At 45.3% G+C, this 22,391-nt stretch overlaps 2 protein-coding genes across 3 annotated transcripts; both read right to left on the minus strand.

Moving 5' to 3' along the window:
- Positions 1 to 1,615: 1,615 nt before the first annotated feature.
- On the minus strand, positions 1,616 to 22,361 carry LIN52 (lin-52 DREAM MuvB core complex component). Of its 2 annotated transcripts, none has more exons than XR_011848922.1 (6): positions 22,172 to 22,361; positions 16,788 to 16,862; positions 16,643 to 16,680; positions 15,719 to 15,785; positions 15,496 to 15,644; positions 1,616 to 2,492 (listed from the first exon to the last, which is right to left on the minus strand). XR_011848922.1 is itself a non-coding variant. In XM_072116868.1 (6 exons), exons 1-6 carry the CDS (start codon positions 22,194 to 22,196, stop codon positions 2,437 to 2,439), a joined length of 345 nt encoding a protein of 114 aa, XP_071972969.1. In that variant the 5' UTR covers positions 22,197 to 22,318; the 3' UTR covers positions 1,616 to 2,436. The 2 variants fall into 2 exon arrangements, 1 of the variants encoding a protein (XP_071972969.1); XM_072116868.1 differs by having other exon boundaries at positions 15,496 to 15,579; positions 22,172 to 22,318.
- Positions 9,660 to 11,517, minus strand: LOC140070395 (uncharacterized). Its single transcript, XM_072116867.1, has 2 exons — positions 11,199 to 11,517; positions 9,660 to 10,747 (listed from the first exon to the last, which is right to left on the minus strand). The coding sequence occupies exons 1-2, from the start codon at positions 11,515 to 11,517 to the stop codon at positions 9,660 to 9,662; spliced, it is 1,407 nt and encodes a 468-aa protein (XP_071972968.1).
- Positions 22,362 to 22,391: the final 30 nt, after the last annotated feature.

Raw genomic sequence — 22,391 nt, forward strand, 5'->3', positions numbered from 1 at the left:
ATTTAATGCTGGCATATATTTATCAGTGGTTATTTACTGCAGATTTATATTTATGCTTGTGGTATACAGAAGCACGCAGGGGCATACAGAAACACGCAGCCTCCGTGCCCTCATGTGCAGCCTCTGAATGGACCAGCGGCTCCTTCACGAGGAAGAAGAAGCTACACCTCTACCCAGCACTACAGAGGAATTGATCCCATCGCCATTACGGTACCAGGTACTGTAACCCTATGGGAGACAGTGTGTGGGATACTGTATGGGGCTGTAACCCTAAGGGAGATGTGTCGGATACTGTATGGGGCTGTAACCCTAAGGGAGATGTGTGGGATATCGAAATTTTTTTTCCAAGACATACCCCGAAAGTAAGACATAGTGGGACTTTTGAGGGTAAAAAGAATGTAAGACACTGTCTTACTTTCGGGGAAACACGGTATCTATATGCTTGGTATATTCATTGCTGGAATATATTTAGATTATGTGGCATATAGATTTCAAGAGTATATATGCAGTATTTTCGCTGGAGGGACATATTAACTGTCTTGTCCCACCCCTGCTGGGACCCACTACGTAACACTATTGACCTTTTGTGAAGCTCCGGGTTAGCAGGAGACACAGGTGATGGGCGTAACACAATTACGCTATGAAAATGCAATTACATTAAGCTCTTGCTTTTTTAGTTGGTGCATAAAAGTTGCGCAGGCTGTGCTGACCTGCGCCCTGGGAGCTTCATGATATTCTTTTTCATGGATGATCAGCTGTACCCAAGCCTCGCAAAAACTGTATTCTACACCTGTAATTTTGTTTATATGATACCATATACAAAGTATGTGTGCATTTATATGTGATGTAGTGTTAGAGGTGAAGATTCATTACACATTGGAGCTTATTTACCAAGGGTCGTGGATCTTTCGGATTGTTCGCCGTTTCGGGATTTGAGCAGCATTGATAGGGGCATTTAATAGAGGTCTGCGCTGGCATTGTGTCGTAAGCAATCAGCTTTCATGCGGCAGAAATCGGGGGCGTGCCGTCAGATGATCTGACCGATTCGGACTGAGCGCAGGATTTAGTGTTCAAATTGTGTCACAAGACAATGCACCAGGAAGAAGAAGGTGAATCTAATACACAAGCCCCTCTGCAATTGATCTAATGATGGCACATAAGGTGATCCAAGAATAGCAAACTAAGAATCTCGACCTCCAGAAACCAGTTCACTAAGAGAATGGATGACACAAAGCGAGAGTATCCAGGATTAATGTGAACTGGCATCAAATGAGGGCAAATAGTCGCCGTGTGTTTATGCAACATAATTCCCTCTAATCAGCCATTATGAGAAATTATATTCATTTTTAATTCATTTTCAGACCACTAGTTGCAAATCTGGACATCTGGTCACTTAATTGAAAATATCTAATTTATGTAAATGAGGAAAGAAGGGAGGGGTTTGTGCTTGCAGATTATCAGTGAATTAGGTCACAGCAGTAAACAAGTTTTCACCATGGTGGGGACCACACTACTTGGGCTACATGAATGTCCCATTTTTTTACTGCATATCACCAGGGAAAACCGGCACAGCCAAATAAAAGTCTTTTGGGTCACAAAAACAAAGAGAATCAGCTCTGATATAAAAACATTTATTTTACATTTTGCTGTAATGGGTGACAATGTGGGACATATACAAAGTCTCACAATACACCCATGAGATTCTAGGTGATAACATTTAGCTTAATGAATAATACATTAACAAAACCTAAGCAAAATATTCACAATTAAAAAGAGTCCTAGTCATGTGACCTTTGATGCCTCCCCTGTCCCAGGATGGGCAGAGGTTTCTGGGAAAGCAGGGTGGACTTCAGGCCTGTGTGCAGGAGATTCTAGTCTTTGATCTGTTATTACTAATGCCATAATCTATATGCATATTAAAATGAGGTCTGGATGCTGGATGGAATAAGCACAGATTAGAAGATTGATGGAGATTGTCCTCCATCACCGTGCAGATTAAAGGCAACAGATGCTGGTTAGAAAGCTCTGCTAGGGGGTGCTTGGTGTTTATAAGCCCCCTGAGTTTACATTGAACAGATCAGAGCTGAGAGGTGATTAACATGAGACTCAATTAAGAAGAAAGAAACCTCCAATCACTGGCCTGGGCCTAGATATTACAAGCTGCCCACCCTCTGGCTGCTTGATGTTACAGGTGAATGCTATAAAAGGAAAAACAAACAAAAGCTTGTATGACAATTAAAAATAAAACCTTCTCATTTAGGCTTATAACTTAGAGATAGCCAAATAGTGCAGAGTAATATGGAAGTGAATAGTGAGAAAGAGCTGGTAAAATGACAAACAGTCCACTTCAAGCTGATGGCCTTTACATGATGAAGCACAACATCTGGACCTCTGACCAGGAGCATCAGGAAATACTAAACGCAACTTGGATTCATCCTACTTCTTGGGTCTTTCCAGAATGTTAAGGAATTTTCCACGGGTCATTTCTCTGGCTGCAAGATAAGACAGAAGTTTAATCCAAAGCTACTAGAGGAGACCTTCAGAAAAGGGGGTGAAGTGGTCATACTAAGCTCATCATGCCATGCCACCAATCTCTCCAAAAATACAAGAAATGTTCATAAATGGATGGTAGGCCCCAGGAGGAGCCACAGCCGTGACTCTGTCCCTTCCCGAAGCAGCTCCTCCTCAATCTCCTTCCTTCATTGCCCATCAGGATGTTTAGCGATGCTGAGCGCGCTTTTAATTTTCAAGACGTCAAACACGAAGGTAATTTATACCAACATCTGTTCATTCACACAGGCTGCTCCCAAAATCCCATCAGACAGCGGAGGCTACAATGTGTATTCTGAATATGACTCTACACACCGGCAGCAGGGTAACAATGGCTACCGAGAGTCATCATCCACTAGTGTCATCCTCGCCCAACAATGTCTTGGAGTCAGCTCCACACTGGTAATATGTACGTAGCACACAGAGAGACACACTGGAAATATGTACGTGGTAACATACATGGGTAATAAGATTACACAGGTGTATGGAAGTGGTACAGTCCGTGTACGATAGATGCCGCTTGTGTGAGAAGAATGGTAATGAGGACACCAGTAGCTTCACCTTGAGACATCCTTCAAAGGGTTAAAATATGATGCTAATTGCATTTAGATGGCTTTATTTCCTGCAGTCCTGTCAATTTAAAAATACTCACAGCCAAGAGAGGGGGTCTACAATGATCACTACACGGGTGGCATTGAGCCAACAGGATAGACATTACACCCTTTGTGACTTATAATAAAGCCTTAGGTTTACAATCCTGTATGACATTTTGTGCCATGAAATGGTTTGCGTCGAATTCACCACAAAACACGCATGTGTTACATCAGCGGTCCGCACAGGACCACTGCATTATTTAACCTTAGCTCTGAACCGGCTTCAATCAGAATTGCAGCAACTTTGCACAGTGCAAACTCCGATGTGAATCCACCCCAAAAGGTTATTAAATGGTTAAATACAAAAATACTCCAAATAGCCTGCATTCTAGGAATTACTTTAGTCCAGAGCCCCAAACCCACAACCCCAGACCAATGCGTGTGTTATAGGGGCTTCAACATTCACAGCAGTATGGTCTCCAGGTGACCTGTGGTGGTGGGGGCTTTCTGGCCATGACCCCCAGTGAGACACTGATGAGACCCATTAGCTGTTTAACTGCCTGTTCTACTGCCTCTCCCCTCCTAATCTTTACTGCATGGATTTAGCATCCATCTTCCATGAAGAGCCCCCTCTCCCTCCCAGTCATCCATCGGGCATCATGTTTGTGCTCAAAATTCAATTACCTCCTTATTGATAGTTGAGCGAGATGTTAAAGCTGCAGACACGAGGATCTGATTTCCCAGGGGGGCGAGCCCCTCTCTATTTCACTGCTCTGCTTCCCCCTGGGTGAATTCCTAAGGCGTCCATATTAATAGGTAATCAGTCACAATTCATTTATTAAACAGCCGCCTATGATTAGCCACAAGCCGCCAATGAATTCTTAATTTACTTATGGAAATGTTTGTGTTACAGAGGCCATGGCCCCAATAAAGTCCAGAGTAATGACAAGAGACCCCAGTAACAAATCTGAAAAACTCAGCAAGAGCTGAACCCCCAATATCCTTGGCTCCATCACCAGCCTGTGGCTGCACAATGTCTCATCTAGACGGCGCCACTTGTTGTCTCCTCCACTCAGGCCACTATATCCCAGTCTTCATCATCACAGCTGAAGAGCACATCACAAGTCATCTCAAGGGACAAGCACAGATGAGGCTGCCACGTGCCAGAGACCTAACTACACCCCCCCCTTCCAGCCCAGACCCCTGGCCCTCATTTCCCATTCACCCTGCATATGACAGCTGGACGGCCCCCCAGAGACTCGGCATGTAATCACAACTTCCAGCACAGCAGGCAGCAGGTGAGGCCACAAGACCCCAAGCACCAGCAGTCAGCTCATCAGCATGTCAATGTCCCCCGCCAGCCACAGGCGACCCTCCCCTGTATACATCACAGTCCTGACACCAAGCCGCTCCATAATTCCCCTGTATACATCACAGTCCCGACACCCAGCTTTCCTGAAGCTATTCTATAATCCATGTGGATTTCTCAGTTTTGTCACCAACATTTCCTGCAGCACTTTAAAACATACAAACATTTCTAGTAATTTTCAAGGTGCTGGGCTAAAACTTTCCTGTCCTGACACACAGCTTCCATTGAGTGGCCCTACAATATCACTGTATATCTCAATCCTGACAGTATATTCTGCAGCTGCTTTATAGATCCCCCTAGCGACATCAGTCTGGACACCCAGCTTTCCCGGAATTGCTCTAGTCTCCCTCTACGTATGCCAGTCATCACACCAAGCTTTGCCGCAACTCCTCTATATCCATTATGTGTCAGTCCTACAGCTGCTCTAGTTTCCCTGTATACATTACAGCTTCTACAAAATCCCCTAACCTCAGCTTTTCTGCAGTCGCCCCATCATCACCATGACACTCCACTTTCCTTTCTGTAATCCCCAGGAACAGTGGACAGAGGAGCTGACTGCTTTGGGGGGTCTGTGTTGTCTGGAGGCAGCTGACAGCAACACAATTGCCTGCACAGTCACACTTTATAGACGCCAGTTTAATCTCTGCTGTAAATCCAGGTTCTCTGCAATCCTCCAAAGCGCAGAGTGATCGGGCAGATGATGAAAAAGTTCAGGAAATTTACAACATGTCAGAAACCTCAGAGAACCAAGTAAAATTAAAGAAGTGCCGGGCAGTAAATCACAGATGATAATGAGATGTGCGGGGGATGGAGGAGATGCAGAGGTCATTACGTCTCCGCCTCTGGGTGCAAGCCGTTTACTGGGAGTTGTAGTCCATATTCCTGTTACCAGCCACCTCCTTTCTAGAAATCAAGGGTCTGACTGCAGAGATAAATCTGGGGTCCTCATAAAGCCAGGATTTACAAAGCTGTGCTATAAAATGTTGTCGATCCCCGCTCAGAACCATAGCACATAAATACTGGTTACTGTGCCAGTGCTATATTCTGTCACTGCAGCTTTACCACTACAGGGACCCCGGAAAGCAAGCAGCGCATGGACCGATGTACACCCAGGGCATCATACTGGAATCAGGAGACGGGGGGCAAACAAAAACCATCTACTGTGCTCCATCCCTGACACATGGGGAGACGAGTGTTGTCAGATTGACAACTTTGCAATACAAAGTGGGGAGAGTAAGTGTTGTCGGACTGACACCATCCAACATTGACCTCGGTAGCTTTTAAGATCGTTCGTCATTCCCCAATTCAATGAATGTATAGTTACAGGTAGCTGACATACATAATAAGATGCCCTCATGTAGTCACAGGCAAAACAGCAACAAGAAAAAAAAAATAAAAATAACCACTAATACTACCTTTTCAATGTGGCCACTAAGGGCCACATTTTTTGAATAGTGTCCGGCAGTGGTCAGGTGTCTAATATCCAAAATGTTATATATATATTAAAAAAAACCTGCAGGTCTGTTGTCATTAGACATCATAGCCTTTGTGTGGTTTTGGAGAACAGTGGCTTCCTATGGCATCAGACATCTGCCATAGCACATAAATACATTGCCGAGTGCAATACCAATATAAGTTATCCAGAAATTTAGTGCAAGGTGCTTTTTCACTTTGTAAATTAATTTAAGCTGACCAGCTGACTTTTTACATTACTCTAAACCCCCTTTCATAGCCTCATGTAATTTTACTCTTCCTTTGTGTCAGTTTCACCACCATTCCAAATGCAGGAACACCGCAGGCCAACCCTGCTGCTGCTTATAGAGGTGGGATGCAGACAATGAGGTGCAGAGACAAACGGTACAAAAGGAACTAAGAGGCTGAATTAGAACATACAGTTGTGTATTCTCTGAAAAAGGCCACGAAAACCAAAATACTGCAGGAATATGCAAACTTTTGAGCACAAGTGTAAGAAATGAGGCTCAGTAGTGTAAGTGATCTCCACGTGCCTCTAAGACCTCCCTACAACGCCTCAGCATACTCCTGATGAAGTAGTCAATGTTCTCCTGAGGGATCTCCTCCCATACCTGGAGTAAAGTATTAGTCACACCGTCAGACATAGTGTGGTGCAAAATAGCATTGGTTAATGGAACAAGACATGATGTTCAAGACGGGTTAATTGGATGGAGGTCTGAGGAACGGACAGGCCAGTCCATAGCATCAATGCCCTCATAATGCAGGAACTGCTGACACACTACAGCCACATGAGGTCTAGCTTTGTCAAGCATAAGAAAGAACCCAGGGCCGGCTGCAAATGCATACGTCTCAGAATGGCCATTCGGATCTAATCCCTATAGCCAATGGCAGTCTGGGTACCAATGGCTAGAGGATTGCACTGCAACATTACTGACAAACTGGTCATGCTGGAGGATGTTGCAGACAGCAGAATGCTCACCATGACATCTCCAGACTCGCACGTGCTCAGTGTGAATCTGCTCTCATGCGTGAAGAGCACTGGACGCAAATGTACGAAGGAGGAGGTAGCAATCCTACTACTACGTTGTTGTCCAACTACAGCCCCCACCACTTCTCCTGGTATCTTTTCCATGCTCTGGACACTGTGCTAACAGACCTTCTTGCCACAACTCTCACCAATTTTCCATCCTTAATGACCTGCACTACCCAAGCAATTTTAGGCACACCCTCAAGGTACCTAGAGGGGCAATATCAATTTACTATCATTTCTACCCATTGTCTGTTCTATTTGCCCAACAACAGGAGAAACTGATTCACAACTGGACAGGACGCTTCTACTGAAGTGTGATTGATTTGGAGTAATACCGTGTTGTTTAAGTGTTAAGGTACTGAGCAGTGCATCTCAAAGTCTGTTGTCCCATCCACTTCAGACAGATAAAAAAAGGCTAATGTTTAACTCTTTCCATACCTAGGAAATATTTCCCTTGACGATTCAACGCTCTTCAGTAAATTACAAAGTCATGAGCACTATTGATTTACACAATTTTATTGAAAGTTTGATTAAAGGGAACCCGTCACCACATTTTCACGAATACAGCTAGTGACAGGTTCCTATATAGCACTATTAACGGACACCCTACTTTTAGCTAAAAAAAAATTTTCCCTCACATCAGAGGGGGCATGTCTTGCTCGGCCAGCCACTCCCATCTACTTTGCCTTATGCCTCCTTACTATTCGGCAGTTCATCTCATATGACCAAGCTGATGTCAAAGATCTTGTACACTTTACATTTGCAAAACGTACCCCATGTAGGTTTCTGATTACATGAAATCACAGAAGCATCTGTGGAATTCTACTCCTCTCCATCCACTTTGGAGGTTTCTGTGATTTCATGTGATCTAGTTCGTACAGTATGGGGTACAGTTTGCTGATGTGATGAGGCAAAAGGACCTGAGATGAGGTCCCTCTGGTCACATGACAAATATAATCCAAGGCAGAGCATCAGTATAAAATAAGGTGATGTGGTTAACTGGCAGCCTGGGAGAGAGAAGAGTCAAAGTCAGAAGATATGAGTCAAGAAAGATAATTTGCATATCAAGAAAACGACTAATTATGGTATAGTGCCTCACTAGCGGCTAATTTTAGGGGATATAGGGAATACATGTAACCCTTTATCAGCAGGCATTGTTAGGGTGGTAAAATGCTGGTGACAGGTATTCTTTAAGCTTTAATAAAGAGTCTCACTGCGGAGAGTTACATTTGTGTGCACATGACCACTTTCATACTGGAAAAATGGTGAATTAGTACTCACCGGTAATTCGGTTTCCATCTAGTCCTCCATGACGGCCCACTTGGAGGATGCCCCTTGACCTCTGTAGGGACAGGAAGCAGAGAGGTTAAAAGCCTCCCCCCCCCGCATCCTCCCGCCAGTGTCTACCAAATAACTACACCGGAGGAAGGTAAAAGAAAAAATTTTTTTTTTATTTGTATGTTAAATATTCACATACATTTACAGTATAGCAAAACATAGGGAGGGAAAATATATAGGCCGTCATGGAGGACTAGATAGAAACCGAATTACCGGTGAGTACTAATTCACCATTTCCAAAACGTCCTCCATGACGGCCCACTTGGAGATCTACCAAATAAGTAGAAACTCTAGGGTGGGATGACTGCTTGTAGAACCTTCCTTCCAAAGGAGAGGTCCTGAGACCCCGGTAGGTCCAGACGATAATGTTTTATGAAAGTCGAAGGCGAGGCCCAGGTGGCTGCCTTGCAGATCTGCTCAAGTGATGCGCCTCTTCTTTCAGCCCAGGAGGCTGACATAGCCCTGGTAGAATGAGCCCTTAGATTGGTAGGAACCTCTTTCCCTTGTAGCGTGTAGCAGGTGGAAATAGCCAACTTCAGCCATCTTGCTATCGACGTTTTGGAGGCTTTTTTCCCCTTATTTTTCCCCTGGAATTGAATGAACAAGTTATGATCCCTGCGCCAGGGTTCTGTAGCCTGCAAATAAGCTAACACAACACGTCTTACATCCAGAAGATGCCACGAGGCTTCCTCATTAGAAGAAGGATCCTCGCAGAAGGACGGAAGGGTGATCTCCTGATCCCTGTGGAATTTGGATACCACCTTGGGAACGAAGCCAGGATCTAAGGTAAGAATAATACAGTCAGGAAGAATGCGCATATAGGGTTCCCTGATGGAAATAGCCTGAAGTTCCCCCAATCTCTTGGCTGTAGTAACAGCAATCAGAAGGGTAGTCTTTAGCGTTAAGTTTTTAATGTTGGTACTATCCAGAGGTTCAAATGGAGGTCTGGAAAGTGCATCTAAAACTAAGGTGAGATCCCACGTAGGGGTCTTCCTAAGGACTTGCGGTCTGATTCTGGAGGAGGCTACGATAAATCTTTTGACCCACCTGTGGTCTGCAAGGGGAAAATCGAAAAATGCGCCCAGGGCCGAGACCTGCACCTTCAGAGTGCTAGTGGATAGGCCCAACTCCAATCCCTTCTGCAGAAAGTCCAGGATCTGGAAAATATTTGGGTTAGGTTGAGATGGGGGATTGTCCCCACAAAAAGTCACAAATCTCTTCCAAATTTTGTGATAAATGGCAAAAGTAACTTTTTTCCTACTTGCCTTAAGTGTGGTTACCACCGCTCTGGAAAGACCCTGCGATCTTAAGAAGTCGGACTCAGGATCCAGGCCGCTAACTGAAGCTTCTCCGGGTCTGGATGCAGAATAGGACCCTGGTGCAGAAGATCCTTCCTTGGAGGCAGTATCACTGGTTGCCGGAGGGCCAGGGATGTCAGCAAGGGGTACCAGCTCTTTTTTGGCCAGTTCGGGCAGATGAGTATTACCCTTGCCTGGTCCATAAGGATCTTCCTGAGGACCCTTGCGACCAAGGGAATAGGGGGAAAGGCGTAGGAGAGAGGTTCGATCCATGGGTGACTGAAGGCGTCTAGTCGATCCTTCGGCTCCCTTGCCTCCAGAGAGAAGTATAGATGACACAATGAGTTCTCTCTTGTGGCGAAAAGGTCGATTCGCGGAGTGCCACAAAGATCTGTCAACTGGCAGAAAATTTCCTGATTTAAACACCATTCGTTGGGAGAGACCACTCTCCTGCTGAGGAAGTCTGCCTCCGTGTTCAGGACTCCTTTTAGATGAGTTGCCGAAAGAGAGAGTATGTTCTCTTCTGCCCAGGAAAAGATGGTGCGAGTCAGGGAGGAGAGAGCTATCGACCTTGTACCTCCTTGTCGCCTCAGGTAAGATACCACCGTGGTGTTGTCTGTCAGTATGTGGACATGCTGATTCTTCAGAAGAAGAGAGGGTTGGTCCTTAAGGCTTCCCAGACGGCTCGTAGTTCCCGATAATTTGATGGTTTCTTTGCTAGTGAAGGGGTCCAGGATCCCTGGGCGTAATGCGAGGGGAAGACTGCTCCCCAGCCCAGACTGCTTGCATCGGTCGTGATGGTAAGACACGGAAGGCAGTGCCAAGGAACCCCTTTTTCCAGATGCTTTACCTCCAACCACCATTGCAGATCTCTTTTTACCGAGGATGGAATGGTGATCTTTTTGTCCAATCCCGAGGTTCTCCGGTTCCAAGAACGGAGGATCCAACTCTGTAGAGTGCGACAATGGCTCTGGCTCCAGATTACGGATGGAAGGCAGGCCGTAAGAAGACCCAGGATTTTCATAGCTCCTCGGACTGTAATGGAGGTTTTTCTTCTGAAGGAGCGGATCTGAAGTCTTAGACCGTCGGCTTTTTCCTGAGGGAGAAAGGACATCATAAGAGTAGAGTTTAACATTACTCCTAGAAACTTTTTGTGCGTGGAGGGAGACAGATCTGACTTTTGGGTGTTGATTAACCACCCCAGATCTGAGAGTTTCCTCATGGTAAAATCTCTTGCGGTAATAAGATCTGATCTGTCTCTTCCTATAAATCAGAAGGTCGTCTAAATATGGAACGATAGACACCTTCTGTAGCCTCAGGAAGGCAACAACCTCCGCCATGATTTTTGTAAAAACTCTCGGAGCTGAGGAAATACCAAAGGGGAGAGCCCGAAACTGAAAGTGGAGGATAGAGCCCTCTGGAGAAAAGACTGAAAATCTGAGGAATCTTTGAGAAGAGTAGTGAATTGGAACGTGGTAGTAGGCGTCCCGAAGGTCTATTGTGCACATATTGTGGTCGGTATATATAAGCTGAGTAGCGGATCTTACCGATTCCATGTGAAATCGCCTGTAGGTGATGAAGCTGTTTAGGGATTTCAAATTTATGATCAGCCGATTCGATCCATTGGGTTTTTTGACCAGGAACAGTGGAGAGTAGAAGCCCGTCCTTTCTTGGTCTTGAGGAACTGGAACCACCACTCTCGAATGGATGAGGGATGAAACTTCCTGCCAAATAAGAGAATGGGTAGAAGAAGAGGTAGAGGGGGATGGAGAAATAAATCTTGAAGGGGGGTAGGTGCTGAATTCTATTCTGTAACCAGACCTGACAATATTCAAGACCCAAGGGTTTGAAGTAATATCTGTCCATTGAGTGGTGAATTCTAGGAGACGCCCCCCCACTCTGGCGTCACTGCTTCTTTCCCCCAGAGTTGTCTGGGGGATTAGAGAACAGGAACCCCCTACCTCTGCCTCCCTTAGGGTAGCTCCAGCGCCCCTGTTTACCTTTCCCACGAAAGGAATCTTTAGGGTTCTTGAAGGGGCGAAAGGAAGGTTTCCTGGAAGATGCTCTGTTTTCAGGAAACCCCTTCTTCTTGTCAGAGGCTTTTTCTAAGATGGCGTCCAACTCTGGACCGAAGACGAAATCATCTGTGAATGGTATGCTGCAGAGTTTGGACTTCGAGCGTATATCACCGCCCCACTGTTTGAGCCATAAGGCTCTTCTTGCTGCATTTGTTAAAGCCTTCTTTTGCAGCGAAGCAAACACCTTCGGTGGAGGCGTCCGCCAAGAACGCGGTGGCAGATCTTAAAAGTGGAATGCTGTCCAGTAGAGATGCTCTGGGAGTACCCTCTCTAATATGTGATTCCAGTTCATTCAGCCAGAAGTAGAGGGTCCTGGCAACGGATGTAGCAGATATGTTGGATTTTAAACTAAACATCGACGTCTCCCAGGCTTTTTTAAGAAGAGCGTCAGACTTCCGGTCCATGGGATCCCTGAGTTGTGCAGAATCCTCAAAGGGAAGGTCTGTTTTTTTGACCACCTTCGTCACCTGCACGTCTACCTTCGGGACTGAGTCCCAAACCCTGGAGACCTCCTGATCGAAGACAAGGCGTCTCTTAAAGCTTTTGGAAGTTAGGATCTTTCTTTCTGGGTCCTTCCATTCCTCCGTGATTAACCCTTTCAAGGTTTCGTTAACAGGAAAGACGCGTTGTTTCTTAGCCCTTAGGCCCCCGAACAATTCGTCCTCCCTAGACATACAGGGAACCTCCTCTTCAATGTTAAGTGTCTCACGGATCGCCTTCAAGAGGTTATCCAGATCTTCTATCTGAAACAGGTGACGGGAATCCAATTTCTGACTAATGTCCTGGGAATCTTGCTCCTCAGTATCCACTAGGGAACAGGACGGACCCTCAGAGTCATAGTTTTCTTCATCAGAAGAAGAGATATCCGCCAGTCTAGGTTTTTTAGGAGGGGGATCTTTTTGTGTCGCTGACGCCACTGATGCTACCACCTTATCTTCAATAAAGGATTTTAGCTCATCCATAAATGATGCTTTTTCACCCCGCATAAATTCATCAATACAGGGCCTGCATATAGGTTTTGTGTATGATTCGGGCATAACCTGGACACACATATTACATTTCCTAGCAGAGGTCCTACTCTTCATAGTACGGTCGGACTTGCTGGATTTCTCAGACCTTTCGGGTCTGTCCTCTTTGCCTTTCCCCTTAGGCCCTTGATCCTTATCCTAAGGGGGAAAGGTGAGGAAAGTAACTAACTTGGGGTTCACTATGTATCATAGATACTATAAGAACATGCCATACAGCACCACTTACGTGACCAGGAGGGTGGAGTAGGCCCAAGTCTGCCTCATCAGCCATAACAACAAAGTCTGGGACGGCAACCAACCAACAGCACGCTGTACAATCACAAACGGACGCCGAAACAGACAACCGGATGTTTTAAATACCTTATCGGGGAGCCCATCCCCCATGCAGGTGGCAATCTGCTGTTGCTGGTGGTTTCCGTGACGCTGCGGCCCCACTTCCGGTCGCGGCCGGAAGTCGTCACGGAGAGCAAAGGACGCCTGGGAACGGAACCTCCCCCAGGCGCCGCGCGTCCTCGCGTGAGCCCGAGTCGGCCGCGGGTGAAGGACGGATGCCGGATCCGCCGGGACCAGGGAGGAAGCATCCGGCTGCGGTCCCGACCCGGAGGGGAACTACAGCCTGCAATAGGCTGGCGTAACCCCAGGTAAATATAAAAATAGAAAAAAACGTCCCTCCCCCCCACTTGGAGGAGAGAGAGACCCTCTCTTGCCTGCCCTCTGTAGGGACAGGAAGACACTGGCGGGAGGATGCGGGGGGGAGGCTTTTAACCTCTCTGCTTCCTGTCCCTACAGAGGTCAAGGGGCATCCTCCAAGTGGGCCGTCATGGAGGACGTTTTGGAAACTTGGCTTTTATCCAATATGGCAGCTTTCAAGAATGTGGTAATTTTTCAGTCTTAGCCCAAAACACAGCCCCTCAGCTATTACTTGCCGGAGTATTGATTTTCCCTTTTGTTTCAGAAATAAAACAGTGCCCTTGAACCTTTGACTCAACCTGTAAGTACGTGCATGGTGTGGAGAGGGACTACAGAAGAAAGAAACCTTCTGCATGGACCAGGTAGTCTCTTGACTTTACAGATCAAATCCACCAAAGCTGCTTCAAGTTCAGTACCGAAAGTTGTCAAAGTGGAACAGTTCTCTGATGACACATACAGTAGTCATCTAATTTGTAGACATCGACAATGGGTGCCAATTATGGATTAGGGTTCCCACCCCAGGTGAATCAACAAGTAAATTAATCCAAGCACTCCTTTTGAGTTTTAGATGCCAGAAAATGGTATTTATTAACATGCAAGTGATCAGTTGGTGTGACGTTTCGGCCTGACACAGGCCTTTGTCAAACACGATCAAGATGGCTCACACCAACTGATCACTTGCATGTTAATAAATACCATTTTCTGGCATCTAAAATTCAAAAGGAGTGCTTGGATTAATTTACTTGTTGACACATACAGTAGGTTAGCTGGACTGGCTGTCTCCTCCTCCAGTGATGGATACAAATGTGGCTTTAGCACTCGTTAATATTCTCAGTTAGGCCATTAGCCCAGTAAATAAGAACCCTACAAGAAAGGAGAATTATGCAATCCAATCTAAGCACTGAACTTTCCCTCACTTGAGGATGTACAACTGGAGGAATTGAGGCCAAAGGACTCCTGGGATAGCAGCTGTGAATAAACCCAACAAAGATTATCTCTATATAGTCAGCTGGAAGAAAAGACCTAAAAAAGTTGGAACCTGGGCTAGTATCAGAGGAAAATTTAACAAACTTTGCAGTCTGAATAGAAGTCCGCTGACACCAATACAAAGTCAGAAACAAGCCAAAACTAAAAATTCTGAGGTCAGGTCTTATTCTCAAGTGGTCTTATTCTCAGGTCTTATTCTCAAAATATTGTGGGGCAGATTCATTAGACAGGATCGTTCTCTATTTTGCATGGCAGATTTATCATAGTGGCTTAAAGGGGTATTCTCGTTTGGGCACTCACATTCAGTTTCATTAATCTGTCATATGTAAACATTTCTTCAATTGGATGTTATTAAAAAAATGTTCCTGTGTGAAGATAATTTCTCATAAATGTAGCCATGTTGTCCCTTAGAAACGAGATAGCTTCCTCGGATACGGCCACCTCTACTGGAGAGATTGCATAAAGAAACAAAAAGTTTTTGTATATGAAATGTCTGGGAGTTACTACATGTCCCACAGCCGTCCTGTGGTAATGAACGCTGAATCCTGGTGGTCCGGCAGGACTCTATAGCGCAAGTCTGGCCACCGCTGCCAGAGTGTGACGTGGTCGTATCCGAGGAAGCTAAGGGCTAACATGGCTGCATTTATAGGAAATTATATTCACACAGGAACATTTCTTTTATTAACATCCAATTGAAGAAATGTTTACATAAGGCAAATGAATTTAATTAAATGTAAATGCCCTGATGGGAACACCCCTTTAAGACTGCTTGATAATTGTGGCGCTTGAAGTGCAGCGACATGCAACTTTTTTTTGTAAAAAAAGAAGCCCTATGGTACTAATAAAGTAAGTTTTCTGAAGTGAAAAGTGGATTGGAAGAAGTTACAAATTTGTCACAAATTGGAAGATGAATTGAGAGACATTTTGAAAAACCAAACCCATTTTCGGGAAGCAGCAAGGTAGGCCTAAAACAGGGTTTTTTGCCTTTTTGTATGCCGATAAGGTGTTCATACATGCATCCCAGAGGTTGTGGTGTAATATGAGTTAAGTCTGTTACTTACATTCCTCCAGTCCTAGTTGATATGCAAGATTCTGTAGCCCCCGCACCTTCTCCATCAGGTTAGCAATGGTGAGACTCCCCAACTCTGCAGACAAAGGACCGTGTCATTCAGAGGTAAACTACTAGGAAAATGAGCATAGTCCCCTGTACCTGCAGGTCATACGATACCATGGTCATCAGTTATTGAACACAAGATCCCCCCCCCCCATCACAGGACATGTTACCTTTCAGCATGTCCATGTCATCGTGCTCAAGCTCAGCCATCCACTTAGGAGGAGAACTAGCAATTGGCTGTCAAAACAAAATTGGCAAGAATTAAATAAGCAGGTATATGTAAGGGCTTATTCACATGGCCAGGTGCTCACCCGGGCCAGATCCTAGCACAGGGTCAGGAGGAGGGGCGAGTGCTCTTCACCCCTCCTCCCTCCATAGACAGGCGAACGGCTGCGCCACAAATCTGCCAGATTATAGGACAAGTCCTATACTTTGTCGTGCAGCCCCTGAGTCGGTCACGGTGAAGCACTGTATGCTTAGCACTCTGTGACTGGGAGCCATAGAAGTCTATGGGGTCCATGATCTGGAGGCAAATCATGATACCAGATCATCCCCCCCCCTCCGCCCATAGCGGCCTTTTGAATGTACCCTAAAGTACAAGGGGAACCAACCCACTGGTTAATGTAACCTAATGTGCAACACTACCTAGAATAATGCTTGGTTGAAAAACCTGTCTAAATTGTTGAAGGCGATTCTCCATTAGGAAATCACCATTAATGACAGGTGTAAACCTGTAGGCCGATGTCAGCAAAATGTCCCTTAAAAAAGCCTAGCTGCAACATATGCAGAATATCCAACAGGGGACAAAAGGTAAAAACGGTTAAAGAAATTTGAAAGCCCCTCCTTTAGAAGTCCCTGTATGAAATCAGAGCCATCTAGAGTTACAGGACAGAGCTCATGCCTGCAAAATCATCACTCTGTATGCATCACCCTCTACAGTAATGCTGGACAAAGGCAAGGCCAGGAAAATTTGATCTGTTAGCAACTCTGGGCTCAAAGGATAGACACTTATCCAGGAGCATGTTTTCTCCTGGGGATTTAGGTTTGGTAGACGGAGATCACCATTAAGCAGACAAAAGGGATAACATACTTACACTCTTAAAGGAGGCTGCAAATTCTGCAACTCCTGGAACTGTAGAAGTAAAAAAAAAATGTTAAAAAAAATTGTGAGATTGAACATTACTAGAGATGGACAGAAACATAGGTCCACTCGTCTCCAATTCCTAGTGGTACACTCACGCTGCTCAGGCCACAGGTCTGGGGATGCACGATCCAGCTTCTCAAAGCTCAACAACGATGTTTCCAGATCTACACCTGAAAATAAACATAAAAATAAAACAGGTGAGACATTAATACAGAAACAAAAATTACAGCTTCTCCATACTCTCATGATAGAGAAGAAATGGCAGAAAGAAATGCACTACAACCCGCTGACAGCTGGGATGGGCAGCTGGCGAGGAGAGGCTTTGGGGAGGCCAGAAGCATACACAGTTCTTATCAGTGGAGTGTACCAGGCACAGTATATATGGTTTAGGATTGTTGCCAATCACCAGAACAGTACAATGGCTTGGTTATTGTCATTGGTTACAGCAATGGATGGTGACTGGCACGATGTGTAGCAGGCTTAGTAGAGTAGGCACTTTGTGCTATGGGCTCAATACTGTATGTTATGTGCTTGGCCTCCAGTAGGGCTGGCACTGCACATCTCAGGATTGGCATTTGTGGGCATGGCACTGCCCTTCGGGCTCATTATTGATGTCCTGGAGCAGGGTAATTGTATTATAATTGTGCCAGCGCTTCATCTTTTGGAGCTGCGGTCAGGGAGCACTTTCAGTTTTTCAGATACAGTTTTTGAAGCGGAAAGCAGGAGGGGATTATTATAGGCTATAATGATAGACTTATAAAAGATCCAGGGCATGGGCCCCAGTGTATATACACTGCATTCTCAGTAGTATCTACTAACCTACACCCACATGTGTTCCATCACGCCAAAAACAATACCAGTTATACGAAGCTACAAAATACACAGGAGAAACCCCTACTTATTACATCTAATGCCTCGGATTGTAGTTGTTCTTGTTCCTACTCTTCTTCATCAGTTCCAGGCCACTATTTATCCTCTTCCAGCCACATATTGTACCTGTGGAGTTAACCACGCAGACATCTTATGTTTTTCACTCAACCATTATCCCCTCTAACCTAACAGTTTCATCCTGCTGCTGCTCTGCCCTTACCCCCAATACTACATGCTCTAAAAAAAAATGCTTTTTTTGTGACCCCCACACTATGAAATACACTCAATTACAATACACTCCTTATTGTGGCACCCACATTTTATAATCACTCCCCCCACCATTACTACCTCCACACATTGCACTAATTATAAACATACCAATGCACTCTCAATAAGGCATTCACACTGTATAATACCCCTATCTTGTGACACCTATGACACCTACCCTTATTCACCCCTAATTGCGGATGTCACGCTTAATAATTTCACCAACACTTACTATTGCTCATCTTTGTGTCTGAAACCCTTAAAGGGATATTCTCATGTATAGTATTTATCATATGTCCAATGCACTAGAAGATGTACCTGCATTAAAAAGTAGTCTATGAGAGCACCAAAAATGTAAGCAGATTGTTGTGTTGTTTTCAACACTCCCACAGACTCAAATAGAGAATGGCCTTGCATGTGTGGCAGCTCAGCATCAGCCTGCTGTGGGAAGGGGTCAAGAGACCCCAGTTTTTGTGATATGCATTCCACACCTTTCAAGAATTTATGACATATCCTTTGGATACTATACATAATACACCCTCAGACAAAATAAAGCCCCGCTCAATCTTCCACCCTCATGGTACAAGTAGTATTTAAAGGAAACCTACCACTTTAAAATTAGACTTACAACCCACAAATACCTTGCAACAGCTCAGGGTGAGCTGATGCTGGACCATATCTTGACTAGTAGCAGAAACCGCTGTATTCCGGATAAAGTGTATGTAGCGGTATATTCAAAACCCCCTTCGGCGCACCAGAATATCGCTGTGCGCACCATGGGCCACATTTATCACTTGTTTTTTCTGTTGTTTTTGCGCCTTTACGTTTAGGCGCACCGTTTTTGCGCCATTTTTGCGATTAAACGTCAAATTAGCCGCGCAGCTAAAATAACCACCTTTCCCTCATCTATCGTTCAATTCCAGATGTTTTACTGCGCCTAATGATATTCATCACGTGCGACTTTTGCATTTAGGCGCAAAAACACTCCAGCCCGAAGGTGGCGTTATCTGAGAAGAAAGCACTGAGCCCCTTTGCAGAAGAGCTCATTTCTAGCAGCAAAGCTCAGCCAGACACTAGAACATATAATAGATACAATTAGATACATTACAGACAGGAGCTGCAGACTCTATTTACAGTTCATCACCTTCTATTTACAAAATATTCTGCAAAACGCTGAGCTCACAGCAAGAGAAGTTTGCACAAGTTTGCAGAAGCTTGCAGAAGTTTGCAGATACTACAAACAAGTGTCCCCCATGTAATTCTGCACAGTGTCTGAGGGGGATACTGTGCAGAATTACAGGGGTGCAGCAGGAGACCAGCACTGGGGGATCCCCTCTAGGAGAAGCCCCTGCTGAGGAGATCACTGGTTGCAGGGTGTCACACACCTGGGTGCTGCTGTGAGTGTTATCTTCATTCTGGGCTGTGGGAGAAGCAGAGAGGAGCTTGTAGCAGGATCACATGTAAGTGCCCGAATCTAACATTGCGCCTAAACTGTGTTAAAGTAAAGTGATTAATAAGAGGCAGAAAATATACTTATCACAGATGGTTGTAGCTTGTGATAATTCTTGCAAAGCAGTGCGCCCGAATTTAGGCGCAACTACTACACTTAGGCGCACAAAAGTGATAAATGTGGCCCCATGTGTGCGTCCGTCCAAAGCTGCGGTTGTTGGAGCAGCCGCACTGCAAGCCGGCCGCACTCGAAGAGGCACCGTGTTGGTGCGCATGCGCTTGTGTACCCGAGAGCTCAGTGACTTCACTGGCTCTCAGGCACCTCATAATAATGCGAACGAACGGTCGCGTGCATGGTGCACACAGCAATATTGTGGTGCCCCGAAGGGGGATTTGAATATACCGCTAAAAACACTTTTTCCCGGAATACAGAGGTTTCTGCTACTAGTCAAGATATGGTCCGACATCAGCTCACCCTGAGCTGTTGCAAGGTATTTGTGGGTTATAAGTCTAATTTTAAAGTGGTAGGTTTCCTGCTCACTTTGACCACTGGTAAAATTCTCTAGATGCTGGAAATTTACTGAACTTTATCCCCAAGCCAAACATAAGCCCCAACATAAGTGCTCTTTCACACCGCCGTTTTACAAATATGCAGTTTAGAGATTTTCACTGAGCCATTAGGCGGCTCCTTGGGGGAAGTTCTGTGTCTATTTCTGGAGCTCCGCTGCCTATTCATTAAAATGGCTTTGGTCCTATTATAAACGTTCTTATGGTCTACTTTCTGTCTGGGATTTTGTTTTCAAAAAGTTCCCAAAAAAGTCCCAGCACATAGACCTTCAGGGGACTGAAGTAACTAAAAGATGTTTTGCAAAAGTCCCAAGTCATGAATCTGGCTTTGCACCATGTTGCACTGGCAGCAGTTCTATGTTTGCGCAAGATTAATGAAGACGTGGAAATGGCCCTGTGAGACTTTTTAGCAGTGAAAAAAAACAAAAAAAAACAATTGACTTTGAGACTTTTACAAAAAGCCCAGGAAAACCAATAATAAATAACCCCCATTTGTTTCTATGGGTATTTCACAATTCAGTTTTCCACTGATCAAGTTTTAAACCTGTCCTACGAATTGCAATAGAAGTTTATAGGTCTACAATAAAAAAACTACACTTTTTTTTTTCCTCAATGATGATTCAATGGAAGCAGGTACTGTATTTTCTAACCAACGTTAAACCGCTCTTTTTTTTGAAGATGTGAACAGAAGTGTAACAGTGTCACGGATACAAAAACAGATGCCTTGTCAATTGACACAACAATATGAAATCTCCCTATAAGTTATGAATGGTATCTGAAATGAAGGTTTATTGTTCATTCCTGTTTCCATGTCCTCCCAAAATTATGAAAATCCAGGTGTCACAAAGTTAAAAAATAATTTGACTTAATTACAAATTCAACTTAAGAACAAATCTACAGAACCCATCTTGTATGTAACCCAGGGTCTAAACTAACAACTACCTCTTTTCCTTTTTGATGCATTGTGCAGGATGAGGCACGATGACATCACTACATCATGTCTCCTGCCCCAGGCCACCGTATTATGCTGCTTGGAGCGCACCTCCTGCTAACACTTCCTTACCCCTGCCCAGTTTTCCTGTTTATACATCCTGACCTGCCCTTACCTCTTCCTCATAGATCCTGATGCCTACTAATACCTCCTGACCGCTGTCCATACCTGGTCACACATCCTGACCCTTGCACATACATCCTAACCTCTTCTCACATCTCCTGACCCCTGCTCACATCTCGTGACCTCTTCTCACATGCTGACACCACCAGACCCCTGCCAATACCTCCTGACTGCAATTATTGTTCACACCTACGGTTTCACCTGGCCAGCTGTCACTCATCCAGGCTTTTTCCTGTTTTCTTCTTTATGGTTCTTCCCACTACTTCTGGGTCAGACATCTTCTGCCTTCTTGCTCCCCCAGGGATGCACTTGGCAGCTGTTTCCCAATCACCCCAGCTATGACGTGGGGGCAGAGCCAGCTGAAATCATGGCTCTCTTCTGGTAATGGGAAGTCCGGCTCTTCTTAGCGAGCTGGATCATTAGGCTCCACTCACGAAGAAAAAAACATCTCTTTTGGCTCTTGAATGGCTCCCTATTAAATATATAATAGGGTGCCTTAGGCCAGTAAGTCACCCCACACCACTCTACTTTTAACCCAATTTATCAGGTTAAATGGGGCATGATGGGGCATCGGCTAACAGAGGAGAGAAGACTCCTGTCATTCACACAAAAGAGCCGGCTCATTCGCAAACGCCATCTCATCTCTATGCCATCTGCCTGTGTGGTAGAGTGCAGAGCTCACCGCCCCATAGTGGGCTTGTAGGGGTGCACGGTACGGGGTCTATGGGCTCCATTACAGCAATCCACTGTCAGACAGACTTTCTATCTGGAGATTCTGGCCTGAGCACCCGATCTTTTGACCTGGCGACGCTCCCGATTATGGGTGAGAACATATCATTGAGAGAAGCTGCTCCTCCTCTGTTTTCACTCTGCTCCTGGTTTGGACATCAAAAACTGCATCTGAAAACCTGAGCGTGTGAATGCAGCCTCAAGGTCTCCATGCAAGGCAGTAATAAGGAACCGGTGATACCGGGATAACATTGCGCCACACGCAACACCGGGGGCTGCCGCAATTCACTACAGAATAAAACAATATACAATGGGATAACCGGGGTCACAGCACAGTGTCCCTCAGCTGGAATGTAGCCACTGCTGTCGCCATAAGATGACATTAGTAATATGTTATAACATATCAGCGCTCCCCAGCTCTGTTATTTCGGTACCTCACGTCCTATCACCCACTCCTCCTCTCTCACAGCTGACGACACTCACCCTCAGCAGCAGCCGCCGCCATCATTTGAAGCAGCGCACGTCACGTGATGTATCCGCGCATTGTGGTTTGAGGAGAAGGGAGGTGGGAGGGTATTAGACCGCAGCCATGTTGCTACACCCTACTGTGGCAATAGTGGAGAAAAGAGGTGGACAAATCCCGCCTCTATCGCCATAGTAACCTAAACGCCCCTTCCGCCAGAAGTCATAATGGCGGGGTGTG

This window comes from Engystomops pustulosus, chromosome 7, assembly GCF_040894005.1.
Source record: "Engystomops pustulosus chromosome 7, aEngPut4.maternal, whole genome shotgun sequence".
In the NCBI taxonomy this organism is placed as follows: Eukaryota; Metazoa; Chordata; class Amphibia; order Anura; family Leptodactylidae; genus Engystomops; species Engystomops pustulosus.

What these genes read in the sequence shown, in the direction of transcription:
- LOC140070395 (XM_072116867.1), bottom strand. Translation starts at nt 11,517, where the DNA reads ATGGACAGATATTACTTCAAACCCTTGGGTCTTGAATATTGTCAGGTC. An exon ending in GGCGATTTCACATGGAATCG is followed by an intron (nt 10,748 to 11,198) that starts GTAAGATCCGCT and finishes TTTCTCCCTCAG; the next exon opens with GAAAAAGCCGACGGTCTAAG.
- LIN52 (XM_072116868.1), bottom strand. Translation starts at nt 22,196, where the DNA reads ATGATGGCGGCGGCTGCTGCTGAGG. An exon ending in GGCGGCGGCTGCTGCTGAGG is followed by an intron (nt 16,863 to 22,171) that starts GTGAGTGTCGTC and finishes GTTTATTTTCAG; the next exon opens with GTGTAGATCTGGAAACATCG. An exon ending in TTGCAGCCTCCTTTAAGAGT is followed by an intron (nt 15,786 to 16,642) that starts GTAAGTATGTTA and finishes TTGTTTTGACAG; the next exon opens with CCAATTGCTAGTTCTCCTCC.